Consider the following 17041-nt stretch of genomic DNA (forward strand, 5'->3'; position numbering starts at 1 on the left):
TGTCCCATATTATAGAAATATGTATATATAAATGTGTATATAAATATCTCTTATAAAAGGCAGATTTTATCTGCCTCCCTTTGTCAGTTATAGAAATCTACAATATAGGATTTCTTCAATTACAATTTACCTAGCATTTTTAAGAGTAGAATGCATCGGGTCATGCCAGGTCCAGTTTTTAAAATTTAAACTCCAATTAAGCAAAATTTACAGAAAACTCACATTCTGGTGTGTATGTCAAATGCTTTTCTTAATTGCAGAGAATAAGTTCAAGAGTACTCAACACATTCATTCCTACAGATTCAGAAACAAATGAAATTCCATCTCACTAACCCAGCACATTTAGAGTGTGAAGAAAAGAATTAACAATAAATAATGAAATATCTGAATCCACTGCTAAAACTGGAGACTTCTACATCAGTGAACCAAAAAGATGCCTGCTCTGTCCAATCAAAAAATATATTCTTAGGCATCCTTTTAAATGACCTATCAAAAACAAGGGGTTGTTCCTGAGTGTAGACACAAGAAGTAATCATTTCCTAAAATGATATCTATCAATAATAAGATATTAACCCATGTGCTGCAAGATATGATAGTACAAAAACCACATTGGCAGCAACTGTAATAGTAGTAGTCTCAATTAAACTGAAAAAGTAACCAACTAATATCCTTACCATGACCATCACCAACTACTAAAGGCAAAAGATCCTTCATACTAACAAGTACTTGGCAACCAAACTTTAAAATAGCAGTAATTGTTCCCTCTTTACATTCACTCTAAAAGAAAAGCATGTGTGTCTGTTGTATACTGTGTATATATACTGTATATACACACACGTACATCATATGCGCACACACACATACACACACACACATATACATATGTACATATTAGACTGGGTGTAAAGGGAGAATATATAACATTGATAAATATGACCTGTCTGAGATTCTAACAATGTATAGGAATATTTGGTTTGGTAATTGTGTAGATGCTGCAAATTGGTGCCAAGGGAAATGTCTTACGCAAAGACAAACACTTTTCTCGGTCGATAAACAAAGAGTGAGACTTATTGTTAATGTCCGCTTCTAGATTTGACTTCAGTACATGTAGATCTTGCACAGCATTTTCAGCATGGTGTAATTTTTTGATAAGACATTCCACTGTCTCTGTTATCTCACCCACTTCTCCAACCAACCTGGCAACAAACAAGAACATACAAACATAAATATCAATGTTAAATTGTAGAAATATAGTAAATAATTGGCAAATTATAAATGAATACCTGTAGTATTAAATAAACATACACACACACACACACAGATATAAAGAAAGTTTAATGTTGCAGGAGAGGAAGTATGTATTGATCTTTTACCTCTCCGTTTCAAGACACAGGCATGACTGTATGGTTAAGAAATTCACTTCTAAACCATGTTGTTTCAGGTTTAGTCCCACAGTGTTGTACTTTGGGCAAGTGTCTTTGCTATAACACCATGTTGACCAAAGCCTTGTGAGTGGATTTGGTAGATAGAAACTACAAGAAGTCCATCATATGTGTATGTGTCATGTTTGTGTGTATGTATCAACGTAATTTAATGCCCATGTTCCAAGCTGGTATGGATTGGATGGTTTGTGTTGTATAGCGAAACTGTATACCCCTCCCGGTAAAAAGTGGTATGAGGAAGCCATAATAAATAGACCAGTAGCTGGTTGCAAAGAGAGGGTCGAGAGTTGAAGAGTTGAGAGTCAACAGTTCTAGTTGGTGTCTTGTGGAGCTATCAGCGGTAGTAAGACAGAAGTTAATGTATTACTATTCCAGTATGAAGAGGTACAATGGTATCTGAAGAGGAGTAACTATTGTGGCTACTAGCATAAAACAGTAACTACAGTACAACTGCAGTCATACATCACACCAATGGGAGGAACCCATTTTACAACAGTGGCAACAAGGAAAAACAAATTTACGCTAAGTGAAAAAAAAAACACCCAGAGAAATTAAACTAATTCATGTGGAAAATTAAATAACTCGACAAAAAAAGAAACAAAAATCTTCTTGTGCAAACTGACGAAAATCATTAAATATGAAAGATTTGTTAGCTGGGCTAGTTGAGTTGCAAAAACAGCAACAACGCAAGGAAAAACAAAAACAACAACAAGGATTGCAGCAGCAAATGTTACACTTAATGAGGTTGATAACCAAACCAGAGAATACATTTTCACCTGACCATGTAGCAAATTCCATAAGTGAATTCAAAGATGACCCCCAACAAAGAGTCACCTCCGAGGCTTACTTTCGAAGATTTCAACAAATTTTTGAAAAGGAATGCCAGGATTGGATGGATGATATGAAAACGCATTAGTTTTAAGAAAACTAGAGACAGCAGAGCATGAGAAGTATAGTAACTTCATATTGCCCCAAAAAGTGTCCAGCATAAATTTCACTGACACAATTGACATTTTGTGCAAAATGTTTAGTGAAAAGAGCTCACTGGTTAATACTAGATGGAAATGTTTAAACATAGAAAAGAGTGAAGATGAAGACTTCACTACTTATACAGGCAAAGTCAACAAAGAATGTGAAAGATTTAGACTGGATATGCTTACTCCAGATTCTTTCAAGTGTTTGATTTTTGCACAAGGATTTACAGATAAAAGTGATGCAGAAATCTGAACGAAAATTCTATCAAAACTGAAAATGAACCAGGATTTGACATTGCAGAAACTGTCAGAAGAGTGTGGCAGAATATTAAAATTAAGGCATGATGGGGAAGAAATTCAATGGAAAGAATGTTTCCACATAAGACCAGTGCAAAAAAGTCGGAAGACAAAGTGTCGTAGGAAAAACAGAAAATATATTGGGATGTAGACCCATGTATGGCATGTGGTGGGATGTACCTAAAAAAAGATTGTCCGTATAAAAAAGCAAAGTGTTTTTGCTGCGTGTTTACAGGATATATAAAAATTACACTGCAAAACTAGACTGATAGGAAAATGGAACAAACAAGGAAACGCAAATAGTTTGTCAGCAGGAAAAGTTGTGACTATAACAAACAGAAAATTCATGAATGTGAGAACTGAAACCAGTAGTGTAAGAATGCAGTTAGACACAGGAAATTATATCAGAACCATAAATGAGAAAACATGAGAACAAATGGGTAAACCAAAATTATGTAATTCAAACAAAATCGCATATGGTGTTATGGGAAGGAAATTATATTCCATGGGCGAACACATTTGTAATATAACGTTCAAAGGTCAAACCAAAAGAGTGAAAGTTTATGTGTTGAAAAAATCCATGAATTTATTTGGCACTGAATGTATGGGGAAATTTAATTTATGGGATAAACCCAAAAGCACTTTGTGTAATAGTGTAAATGGAGCAGTCAAATGAACTGAAACAAAAAGAAGTCATGTGGAACATCATGTGTGAACTACCAGTAACTTTGGAAGAAATAAAAAGATATGAGAAGTGGCAAATTTATTAATGAGACAAAAAGAAAACTGGTCAACAAGAGGAAATAAAAGTCTACTCTATATGTGATAGTGTACTCATATATACTCAGAGGGTGATCATAGCACAGACATTAAAGAAGGAAATGCTAAAAGAGTTCCATGTGGGACACCTAGGCTTCTCTAGAATGAAAGCGCTAATGTGAAGTTTCGTATACTGGCCAAGCATGGACAAGGAAGTTAAAAACCTGGTAAAAGGCTGCAGAGGATGTGCACTGGCAGCAAAACCACCTACTACTAAATGTGAACCTTGGCTGGAAGTGAAAACACCATGGTTCCGATTTTGCAGGTCCAGTAAATGGATATTATTACTTAATAGTAGTGGCTAGCTACGCAAATTGGCCTGAGGTCATAATGTGTAAATGACCGACCTCATACACGGTAATAAACTTTTTACACAAGCTGTTCATAAGATTTGGTGTACCAGATATAATTGTCTCTGATAACAGAACACAGTTTGTATCCAGTGAGTTTAAAAGATTCTACATGATGTTCACGTTAGAACATAAAACTAAAGCACCATATCAGCCTAAATCAAATGGAAGGGCCAAACAGTTCATGGACACTTTTAAGAGAATTTTAAAGAAAGCTAATGGACAATGTTGCAAGGAAGCCATGGACAAGGAAGCCATGGACGAGGTCGCAATCCAACAATTCTTAAGGGTATACAGGGTATCTCCAAGGAAGTTCACCAGCGGAATTAATGTTTGCCAAAAAAGTGAAGTCAATATTCAATAAATTATTACCAGTGAAGAAAAAATACATGCGAGTAAAGACATGCCAAAATTCCTTAAAATTAGCGATAAGGTATATATAAGAATGTACAAAAATGGTAAGCAATACTGGAAAGAAGGAGAAACTGTAACATACATAGGAAGAATGATGTATGGTGTAAGAAGCAGAAATGGAATGGAAAAGAGACATAGAAATCAGCTTAAGGAAAGAGTCATAGAAAAGCAACCAACAAGAGTAGAAATACTGATGGATTGGTTAAATGACACTTTACAGGTACCAACACCATTACAAGAAGTCAAAACCACAAGGAAAAGGAAGAGCAATGAATTCCTAAAAGTAGACCCTAAGAAGAAAAGATATTGATTATATAAAAAACATTTCTAGTCAGTGTCTTGTGGAGCTATCAGCAATAATAAGACAGAAGAAATTAGTCTATTACTATTCCGGTATGAAGAGATATGATATCTGATAACTAGTAATTATTGTGGCTACTAATGTAAAACAGCAACTGCAGTACAATGGCAGTGACACATCACACCAGTGGGAGGAACCCACTTTACAACAGTTTGACAGGAACTGATGGGTCCAAGGACTGCATCATGCTCCAATGTCTGCTTTGGCATGATTTCTAAGCTGGGTAACCTTCCTAATGCTAACTACTTCACTGTGCATACTGGGTGCTTTTTTCATCCTATATATGCCATATAAAAAGGCACTGCTTTGCAGCCACTTAAAAAGCACCGGTGATAATGCCACATAAAAAGCACCCAGTAAACTTTGAGGAGTGGTTAGCATTAGGAAAGGAATCCAGTCATAGAAACTAAACCAAAACAGATGATGGAAACTGGCGCAGCCCCTGGCCTTACCAATTCCTGTCAAGCTATTCAACCCATGCCAGCATGGAAAACAAATGATGATGATGATGATATATGTGTGTCTGGGTCTCCTTGGTTTGCAATACTTCTAAACAAGTAAAATCATCATATAAGTGGTATCCTTCATGTCTAATTTTCAGTGAAAACATGTCCAGCCATGGAGAAATAATATCTTGCTTGGAGGGTTAACGATACGAAGGGTTAAAAGCTGAAGGTTAATGACAGGAAGGGTATCTGGCAATAGAAAATCTGCTTCAACAAACTGTCTGAACCATGCAAGCATGGAAAAGTGGATATCAAATTATATATATATATATATATATATCTGTCTGGATATATGTTTTAAGTTGTAGACCACAATTTTGTACCTAGGTCACTAAAAGTTTGCAAAAAGGTACTTCTTGTGACGTTTTCTAATAACATCTAAAAAAGGAAATTTATTTTTTTAAATTAAAACAAATTAAATGAACAAAAGAAAATGAAGAATACATACTTTCTTTTTAAAAGAAAATCAATTTTATAAATAAAAATTCTTAAATACAAGTAACATAATCACTTCCTCTTGACATCCATCCCTCATTATTACTACCAATCACCCTTCACTCACGACTTCTAACACCACCTCTCATCCCTCTCCTATCGACTTTATTTGTTGTAAAAAAAATTAAAATAGAACCTGTTACTAAATATCAAACCATATCACCGTCTCTGTACTGCCAGTCACTACTCCTCCCCTATATACTGTTCCCAGTCTGATTCAATGCCTCATCCTTATTGTATTCACTCATAGTTACCATCCTCACCTCTGCGCAAAATTCGCTAGTCATCCTATAAATGTATCCAACCACCTGCAACCCTACCCACATTCCCTGATTCTTTTATCTCCAGCTCTTTTCTCTTCCTAAGACATGTTACTTTCAGGGTATGTTCAGGCACCTCACCACCACCATATTTACATCTTTTTCAGACACTTCAGCTACACCTATTCAACCATGTAAAATGAGAGGGAGATGTGAATCTCCTGCACAATAATAAACCTGTTCCTTCAATTGAACTTTAACCTCTCAACACCTCACATAAACTAACCACCTTATCTCCTGTCCTCCCTCTAAGTCAAGAAGAATCTTTAATCTTGAGAGTTACAAGGCAACCTTATTATTGTTGGTGCCATGGAAAAAGCACAGTACACTCTGTGAAGGTTGTTGTTAGGAAAGGTATCCAGCCATAGAAACCATATAAAAACTGAAACACTGGTGCAAGACATGGCCCCCAACCCACTGGATCTTGTCAAAACATCCAAACCCTGTCAGCACAAAAAGAGGATGTAAAAATAATAGACTCTCCCATTGAAGACGATGTATGAGTGTTCAGCCTTTGATGAATGACCTGCACAAATGATTTCATTCCAGTGATCAAATGTTTGAGTTGTACATTAGTTCACTCACTCCATCAAATTGATGTTGCCTGAACAGGTGTACAATATATTGCATGCATCAGGTGTCGAAGTGATCGCAAAGCAACTGGAGATAAGTATTTTGCTCAAGAACCACAACACACCACCTGGTCTAGGAATTGAAACCATGATCTCGTATTCAAGAGTGCAACACCCTAACCACTAGGTCATGTAAAAATGATGATGATGATAATGACACGTGTCATTATCATACGTAAGTGTATGTATACTTATCTGAACATGTATACTTGCATAACTGCATATGACAACCTTACCAAACATATGCTGGATCACAACAAGACTCCATATTTGGTCGTAACAGTCGAGTACCAAGCCGTGTCTGGGCAACTTGTAATGGTGCTTGTTTACTTTGAATAGATTTCTTTAGATATTCAATGCTTTTATTCATGTCAAATATTTCTTGTAGAACCTGCAGTCAGTTGAAATAAACATAGATATAATAATATCATCATTATTTCTAGTTAAAGCTTGTTTTAATATTGTATCTTATGGAAAAAATTATGTAATAAGTTTCAGAACCTGCTTATTTTTTCAATATCAATGTAGTGAATACAACAAAAGGTATGACTGGGATAAATGGGATACAACAAAAGGGCTGGGATAAATGCTTTATAGTGTTTATCTCTGCCCTTTTATTTTCAGTATTCAAACTCTGCTTATGTCAATATACTTTAGATAAGTTTCAGCCAGTTGCTGTACAGGTCATGTTATTGCTGTTTGGTGCCAGGTCAGCTCAGTTCAAGCAGACCTATGATCAAATGCATTCCAACTGTGATCATCTTAATTTATTCAAATATAATGTCTGTAGGTTTTACATTATCCCACATGTCATTCCTTAAATAAAATAGCAGGGTGTAATCTAAGGTAGATTTGGCTGATATTTTTAGTGGTTCAAAAGTCATGTAGAGTATTCTTCATTGGCTTGTTTAGCTCCTTTGATACAAACTTGCCTGAAACCAGCTTTGATTCAATAATTCAAATTTCTTGTTCAAAAGTGATTTAATTTAAAATTTCCAATCAAAATTTTGTGTTAATTTACAGGCCAAGCACCTATTTAATAATGACATGGTTATTTGAGTAAATTCTTCAATATTTTCAAAATTAATTTAAACAAAGGTAGTGTATTTCAATAGAAATATGGTAGGAAAAGAGTTAACTGTCTGGTGCTTGGTAATAACAATGACTACTGGGCTAATAACAGCATAGCACATGTGGAGTATTGGGCTGAGTTAAACACCTAACAGTATTTAGTTTCTATCTTTTTAGGTTCTAAGTTCAAAGCCTACTTGAATTAAGTTCACTTCCTATCACCACCACATGGTTAATTAAATATACTTCTAAGAAAGTTTGTATCCTGTTCTGATTTTGTTCCATTATAAAACTCCAAATATAAATCGGTACCTTTAAGAATTTATAGAATAAATTAACTGATGATTTAATAAAAGACTGATATACCATTTGCAACACCCTGGTAACTAACAGAAACTGATACAGACCTCCAGTTACTAGGTAAGCTGAGGAAATTGGTATTATACCAACTGGACAACAATCACTACTTAGTTATTTATGTCCCTTAGTTTATTTTCTGATACCATGCCAGCAATGGCTGATAAGGATATATATATTGTTACGAACGCCAAGGAAAATGTAGACGAACAAAAAAACATTATGCCCCTTGTTCCATTAGTTGGAATCGAACTAGTGCTCCAGTTGTTCAGGACAGTGGTATTTCCTTTGTCCTGTCAAGGAGCACGGTTATTAATGGCCGTAGGCACTTGATCTCTGGCCCCATACAGTCACGGAAAGTTTAAAAAAAAGACAGTGTTGGGAAGAGAGTTACATGCTGTTGACTTATGGTATGTTTCTCTTTCTGGTGGGCAATCGCCGTTATATATACAGGTAGCACTGAGTTGCCAAGTCAGTGAGTGGAAGACCGGACAAGGGAGATGACGGGGACGAGAGATGGTCAGTGAGAGAGATGACAATTGAGCGACCGGGCAAGTTGTGTAGTAGGAGATGTGAAGTTCAGAAAATGTTGCAGAAGTGAAATTAAGAAAAAAATCTTCTGGTAAATGTTGTTTTTCTGTATGTTTTGAACTTTGATGTGTTAAATGTGTTGAATGTTTCAAGAAAGAAAAGCAAGACTGACGTAAACTGTAGAAAAGAAAAGGAAAAAAAAAAAAGAACTTGTAAATGTTTAAAAAAAAAGAGAAAGACTGTTGAAAAGAAAAGAAAGAAAAGAGAACTGTTAATTGTGTTAAAAGAAGGGAAAAGAACCCTGTATTGTGTTAAATGTTAAATGATTTGTTTTGAAGAATCGAACTCTGTTAAATGTTTGTTAACCTTTGTTGTTGAATGCTTTTGTTAAAAAAAAATTGCTTTGAATTACGCAACTCCGCTGCGAGTGTCTCTTTCTTTTGTTGTTGTTGTTCTTGGCTGCGTTTGCTGCCTTCCCCCCCCTTCCCATTGTGGATTTCCAGTTTGCTGAGCGCCGCCGTCGCACACGGGCTGTTCCCAGTGTGAGGGCCCGTGGTGGCATCGGAAGGCCCTTGCATGCTGCGTAACAATATCATTCAACCACGGTAGTGGTTGAATATATTCTGAAGTCCACCATTTCATCAATCGCAGCGGCTTCCAATCTTCACCACTAATTCAGTTCTCAACTAAATTGCAAACTGTTAACTTTGGCATAAAGAGTTTGAGATTTGGTTCAGTAAAAAAAACGTTACATCAAAATATCTGCGAATATCTGCGAATATAGGCAGTAAGGCACCTATTCATCTTCAATTAACATAAACTTTTAAATTAAAAGTATACCTTTCTTAGGCTTAAATGATAGAAGAATGCATGAGGAATTCAGAATCACTCATTGCATTGAACAAATTTTAGTAGAAGAGTTATGAAGTAAAATGTTATGAAATTTCATGTCAGAGAGTAAGGGAGTAATGCTTCAGCTACAAGAATAAAGAATATATTTCTAAAATCAATTCTTTTATTCTGTTATTTGTTTCAGTCATTTGACTGCAGCCATGCTGGAGCACCGAGTTTAGTCGAACAAACTGACCCTAGGACTTATTCTTTCTAAGCCTAGTATTTATTCTATTGATTTCTTTTGCCGAACCGCTATATTACAGGGACGTAGACATACCGCCGTCGGTTGTCAAGCGATGGTGAGGGACAAACACTGACACACAAACACACATGCATACACATATGACAGGCTTCTTTCAGTTTCTGTCTACCAAATCCACTCACAAGGCTTTGGTCAGCCCGAGGCTATAGTAGAAGACACTTGCCCAAGGTGCCACACAGTTGGACTGAACCCGGAACCATGTGGTTGGTAAGCAAGCTACTTACCACACAGCTACTCCTGTACCTATAATGTTTACTTTCTAAGGCAGCAAGCTGGCAGAAACATTAGCGCGCTGGGTGAAATGCTTAACGGTATTTCGTCTGTCTTTACGTTTTTTAGTCCAAATTTCACTGAGGTTAACTTTGACATATAGATTATTTAACTTTTTTTAACTAAACAGTTTCAAACTTCCGATACTAGTAGAATATGTCACATAAAACAGGGTTTATTCTTAACATTTTTGACAAAATTTTGTATTTCAGAAACGATATTTTGTCTGTCTTTACATTCTGAGTTCAAATTCCGCTGAGGTCGACTTTGCCATTCATCCATATCGGATCTATTCAATTAGACGTACAGATTATTTAATTAATTTTTTTTTAACTAAACACTTTCAAACTTCTGATATTAGTAGAATGTGTCACATAGAACAGGCTTTACTCTTAACATTTTTGACAAAATTTTATATTTTAGAAGTTATTTCGTCAGAAGTTGCAGAGTGATAATGGACAAATTCATGTTTAATAAGTGCCAATACACAAAACTCTCAGCTTTTGAATAAAATCTCTAACTTCTGTCAATGATATATACATATTACATATATGTGTAAAAAAAATCTCACCACGCAATCGAACCAATGAAAGAGCCTCTACCTGGTCGCTCGACACACTAAAAATAATTTTCTTTAACTGTGATAACTTTAAAATTGCAATCATGAGTTACTACAATTAAATTCAGTAGAAATTCGTTTATGTTTCAATCAGGCTTTCGAAATGACACAGACAGAAGTTGGTTGGTTTCACATGAGCCTCAAACTAACCATTTTAAATCAAATTTAAAAGTTCTAGTATCTAGTTCTAATATAATGTAGACGATGTAGGTATTACTTTTTAAGGTTGTTTCTACAGATATTCTATAGAAACTATAACCAGCGCTGATTTTTGCTACATTTCATATCAAGACATTGTATGGCAAATACACTCATTACCTACTTTTGTCTCCGATCTCATCCCTATTTTACATCTGATGTCTCGATACAAAACATTATAGCAAAAATCAGAGTGGCTGTAGTTTCTATAGAATATCTGTAGAAACAACCTTAAAAAAGTAATGTAACAAGCACTGCTGACACAGTGGGGCATGGTATTGACTTATGAAAAAACAACATTTAGTATACTTCATAGTATATTGTGTTTGCATAACAAAGTACCGCATACCTACAAACCTTTTATGTAGGTATTATTCTAGATAGTAACTACAAAAGTTCTAGTTATAGAGATTAAATCTTACTGATTTCATCTTTAAAAAAAAGGACACATTAGATAATGTAGCCCTAGATATTGAAGGGTTAAAGCAGAATACAGCAGCCCATGCTGAACACACTCTTTTTCTTGCTCTATAAACTTGACACTGACCAAACACTCCATCAGTCTTAATATTTATTTCAATCAACTGAGTGGAATGGAGCAACATGAAATAAAGTGCTGTGCATAAGGACAGTGTGGCTGCCAGGCTAGGAGATGAATCCATGAACTTATGATTGAGGCCTCAGTTACCCAATCACTAGGCCTCACACCATCAATAGATGTCATGTAGTCCTCTATGACTATCTGAAAATAAATGGAATGGTCACAGTTGGATTATATTTGATCACTAGGTTTGCTGATCAAGGTTGACCTTAACCTAAGCAACAACCACAACTACAACTTCAATGACTTACCTTTGATAAATGTGTTTGCAGTCTATTCTTAGCTGTTGCCAATTCTTTAATTCGGTCTGTCAAAGCTTGATTTGTCGTATTCCACTGTTGCCACATATCACTGCAGCATATTTGAAGCAACGTGTTGATTTCACTGCACAGATGTTTAGAAGAGGCACGCTCTGCTTGACATTGCTTGATGTTATTATTGGTAAACATACACCATGTTTCTGGCACTGTTATCCTGCCAAATCACAGAGATACATCTGATGACATGTTGCTTTATGGCAATATACAAGTTGTCATTATTTGTAAATCTATACATTTTTCTAGCTGCATATATATATTCATGCTATATTCATGAATGGGTGTATGTTTCTGAGTAAAGGTATGTAAGCACACACACACACATACACCTATTGGCATATTCATATGCATATATATAAATTGGCTCAGGCCATGTCCAGTTTAACAGCACCACCAGATAGAATCTGTTAAGTCATATTTATGTCAAATTCTGTGGTATCATAACCGGTTTAAATAGTGAGCTGTTTTTAATAGAGATGTATCCAGGTATAAGTGATTTGTCTGGTATCTCATGAAGAAACTTGTTCAGATAATGTTTGGAAGTAATGGGGATGTTTTTTCTTCTTTTATTCACTTTTGGGATAATAGGGTTAGCAAAAGTAATTGTGTTGCGATGCGTTATGTGTAATGAGCCTGATTTGTGCAGAAACTGTTAAATACTGGTACAAAAAAATAAAAATAGAAACAAGCTTTCTACCAGAGGTATGTTGTCAACTTTTACAGGCAAGCTTTCAGTGGAGACAAACTTACCAAAGTGGTTGACATAATACAATCTGCTCTTCATTCAGAAAGAGAATCCCTGCTGGAAACAGAGGTAATAGTTCCCTTCAGTTTTTTTCCCACCTCAGACTCAAGCTTCTATACTTCCACACTACTTGCTTCTACTGATGATTAGGTTACCTAAGTAACAGTAGCTGTAAACTATCTTTACTGAGACTTCTGGGCAGTTAAAAGAATTCACATCATGTCTATTTTTAATTGCTATTTCTGTGCATTTGCAATATACAAAGCCCTTTTCTGTCAAGCTGTTTATGATGCCACTGCATCCACTGAGCACATATAGTTTATATTATATACACACTATAGAACTCCTATTAACTTCTTTTCAGCAAATTAATAATGACTGCATACCAGATGACAATATAGTTTTGCATTCTTCCTTGTTAAGTAAAATAAAAGTTTTACCTAAGTTAGACTACCTTTCATAATTAGAAAATTTTTTTTTACAATTCTTTTTATGTAATTCAGCTATGAGAGCTAGGTTATCAACACAAAGAACTTCCCAGACAACTGGTCCTGAACTCCTATTATCACCAGGAAAACTCAATAAAGAAGTGAGTGGCTGGGTACATGCATACATAACTAAAAGCAATCATCCAAGAAAGGGACCCTATGTCATATGCCCTCTACAGAAATTAGACTACCCACACAATTACTTTACCAGTTCTGCTATACGAAGTATTATACCAAAACAAATCAAAGAAAAAGATCCCATAATCTTCAAATGCTATCTGGACAAATTTCTTCAAGGAATACAGACAAACCACCTATACCTGGATACATTTCAATCAACTGTTTCCTACTTGAATGGGCTAGGATACCACAAAACTTGATTTTAATATGACTGAACAGAACCTATCAGGTGGTACTATTAAGTTAAACATGGCTTGGGACAATTTTGATTGAAACATATCTAAGTTATTATTATTATTAAGGCAGTAAGCCAGCAGAATTGTTAATGCATCAGACAAAATGCCTTGCATTATTTCTGCTGGCTCTTTATGTTTAGAGTTCAAATACTATCAAGGTCAACTTTACCTTTCATCTTTTCAGGGTTGACAAAATAAAGTAACAGCCAAGTAGTGGGGTTGTTGCCCCTTCCTTCAAAATTAGAAGGAACCATTATTATTAGGTAGTGAGCTGGCAGAGTCATTAGCATGCCAGGCAAAATGCTTGGTAGCATTTTGTTTATCTTTACATTGAGTTCAAATGCCTCTGAGGTCAACTTTGCCTTTCATCCTTCTGGGGTCAATAAAATAAGTACCAGTTGAATACTAGGGTTAATATAATCGACGTGACCCCCTCCACCAAATTTGCTACCTTGCACCAAAATTTGAAAGTATTATCATCATTATTATTATTATTTAAAGAAGTTTGTTGTGTAAGGCTAGAACAATGTGAGAAGGTACAAAATAAACTACAACAGGAAAGAACAAAGTTGCTGTTTTACCTTGTTTTTCTATATTTCGCGGTGAAGACCCTTTTTTCAGGATATTTGGTAAAAGCAGTAGTTGGAAAAAGTCGTTGCTCAGATGTGTGAGCAACAACTTTTTCCAACTACCACTTTTACCAAATGTCCTGGGCACATAAAAAACACCATTTGAGCATGGCCGTTGCCAGTACCGCATGACTGGCCCTCGTGCCGGTGGCACGTAAAAGCACCCACTACACTCTCGGAGTGGTTGGCATTAGGAAGGGCATCCAGCTGTAGAAACTCTGCCAGATCAGACTGGAGTCTGGTGCAGCCATCTGGTTCGCCAGACCTCAGTGAAATCGTCCAACCCATGCTAGCATGGAAAGCAGATGTTAAACGACAATGATGATGATGATGACCACGAAATATAGAAAAACAAGGTAAAACTGCAACTTTGTTTTGTTTTCTTTTCCTGTTGTAGTTTATTTTGTACCTTCTCACATTGTTCTGGCCTTAAACAACAACATTCTTTAAAGTTATACCACACAATGTTTCACCAAAACTACATCATATTATTTATTTATTATTATTTCTTTCATTTTATCACTTACGTGGTGTCAATCTTTTCAACACCGCTTTGATATGATATGTCAGTTGACAGGTTACGAAGGTGGAAAGCATTTTCATCAAGGTTTTGTGCGACAACTTTATTTCCACTGTCCTTCTGAAGTTCAAGTTGAGCTGCAGTGTTTCGACTGAAATGACAAAGGAAAACAGAGAGAGAGAGAGAGAGAGAGAGGGAGAGGGAGAGGGAGAGAGAGAGAGAGAGAGAGAGAGAGAGAGAGGGAGAGAGGAGAGAGAGAGAGAGGAGAGAGAGAGAGAGAGAGAGAGAGAAAAGGAATCAAATAAAAAGGAAATGGGTAAATAAGAGTCAGATTCAGTATTTTAGGAAAATGTTATTCATTGCAATGCATAATCTGATTAAGAAAGGAGAGATATAAAGTCAGATAGAAAAGAAAGAGATATAGACAGGGAAGGAAATGGACAGACTGTGCAACTAAATGAGAGGAATGGGTGAGAAGACATTACGAGAAGGGGTAAAATAAAATGTTTGGAGGAAATGAAAGTGAGTGACTTCAAGTTTTATGTAGCCAGCTAAACAAGGTAAACCCAAAAGATTAGCATAATAATTACAAGGAATTCTAAAATAAACTTGATTAATTTTCAGCTTTGAAAAGCTGAAAATGTATGAAATAAGAAAAATGTGAAGACTCATTTTTTAGTATGCCAATATCATTGTTTAATCTGTTAGCTGTGTATGTTTGCGGAAACAAAGATAAGCACTCACTAGAACAAGAACAACATGATATCACATGATGTGTAGTTCATTGATGAGTAAAGTAAAAAGAAGACCCTGTTTCTTGAAAAGTGTTTCATGGGCCTGATGTGTAGCCAAGGAAGTGGGCATGTACAAGAACAGTAATATTAATAAGTTCTTACATTCGTACAAAGCCAAGCCACGTATGTGAATAAAGGTTATAGTTAAGTTAGCACCATCATCACCGTTTTAACATCCACTTTTCTATGCTCTCATAGATCAGGCAGAATTCATTGAAGCAGATTCTCTTTGGTCAAATGCTTATCACCCAGTTTCAAGTCAGTCAATATATTTCCCCATAGCTAGATATGTCTTCACTTGTTATGACTGACATTCATTTACAACCATCATGGAATATCCAGACAAGGAAGGAAATAGACATACACACACATATACAATGGGATTTTTTCAGTTTCTATCAAGTAAATCCACTTGCAAGGCTTTGATCAGCCCAGGATTTTAGAAAAAAACTTGTCCAAAGTACCATGCAGTGATTAGGAAGCAAACTTCTTAACCACAAAGCAATATCTGTACTACAAATAATATGCTAGTTAGCACAAGCATATTATTCATAGTAAACAGAGGTGAGTAGTTAAAAAGTTTGCAATATAATATTTCCCTAGACTTGTTTTTAGAGCAGATTGGAAACAAAAGCCACAGATGGTGAAACTTGCTTATAACTGTTGCAAGATATCAAGACAAGGAGACAGAAACATGCTCATATATGCATGCACACACATACACACACACACCATATGATGGGTTTCTGTCAGTTTCCATCCACCAAATCCACTCACTAGGCTTTCACCTGGTCCATAGCTCTAGCAGAAAACACTTATTCAAAATGCCATGAAGTGGGATTGAACCTGAGCACATATAATTGGGAAGTAAACTTCTTAAAGCACACAGCCATAACTTACACTATAATTCAGTGAGCCGTTGAAAACCTCAAAATTAACACAAGATTAACTTATACTACCATTACTTATTTTATTGAGTCTAGCAATATTGAAAGCATTGTTGATCCTGGTAGAATTGAACTTAGAAATTAGAGCAGTATAACAAAATTCTGATAGCCAATTAGTCCTGGTGTCTAATGATTCAGCTACTCTATTGTCCATAATAACAAGAACAGCAAGCAACTACAGTAACTTCATCTTCTACATCTGCTTCCACATCAATAAAAGGTGGTCTGCAATGTAAGAGATGTGCTTATAACACTGACCAATTCTCTTTCCTTCTCCCAATAATACAAAGTTCGAGCTTTTTTTTTTTTACTGGAGATGGGGAGAGATCAAAGAAAATGTTTAGTTGTTAACAAGAAAGTCTCTACAATTAGTTCGTCAGAGGTTGGTAGTATCCTCATCATCATCACAAGGATCCTTTCAACCAGTTCTGAACTACATTGGTTTTTGCAACAATAAACATATGAGAGCTGAATTTTTGTTGTCCCATTCCATAACCTTTTGACATCTACACAGAAACCACTGGAGATAAGGTGTTAGATAACTTGCACTGTAGCTAAGATGTTAGATAACTTGCTCAGATACTGAGAGTTCAAATGTGATGCAAGCTACTTTAATTCACTTGCTCTCAAGAATAGGTGCAACATTATCAGAGACCATTGGCATTCTGCCAATAGAAAATTTGTTTCTCATCATCTGACTTCTTGCCATAAAACTGAAGTTAAATATCAGCTTTTAAAAGCCAGTTCCCCTAATCCACTTGCAGAAATTCTT

At 35.8% G+C, this 17041-nt stretch overlaps 1 protein-coding gene across 4 annotated transcripts in view; it reads right to left on the reverse strand.

The window, feature by feature from the left end:
* Positions 1-143: 143 nt before the first annotated feature.
* The window catches only part of LOC115214470 (tektin-3), a 59457-nt gene continuing 42559 nt past the window's right edge, over positions 144-17041 (reverse strand). For all 4 annotated transcript variants that reach the window (XM_036504919.1, XM_036504917.1, XM_036504920.1 and 1 more), the window contains exons 4-7: positions 14536-14679; positions 11665-11887; positions 6847-7001; positions 144-1196 (exon numbers count right to left, since the gene is read on the reverse strand). In XM_036504919.1, the coding sequence (XP_036360812.1) occupies positions 950-1196; positions 6847-7001; positions 11665-11887; positions 14536-14679 (769 nt within the window). In that variant the 3' untranslated portion in view covers positions 144-949. The remainder of the gene's footprint in view (positions 1197-6846; positions 7002-11664; positions 11888-14535; positions 14680-17041) is intronic.

This window comes from Octopus sinensis, linkage group LG7 (genome assembly GCF_006345805.1).
Source record: "Octopus sinensis linkage group LG7, ASM634580v1, whole genome shotgun sequence".
NCBI classification, from domain to species: Eukaryota; Metazoa; Mollusca; class Cephalopoda; order Octopoda; family Octopodidae; genus Octopus; species Octopus sinensis.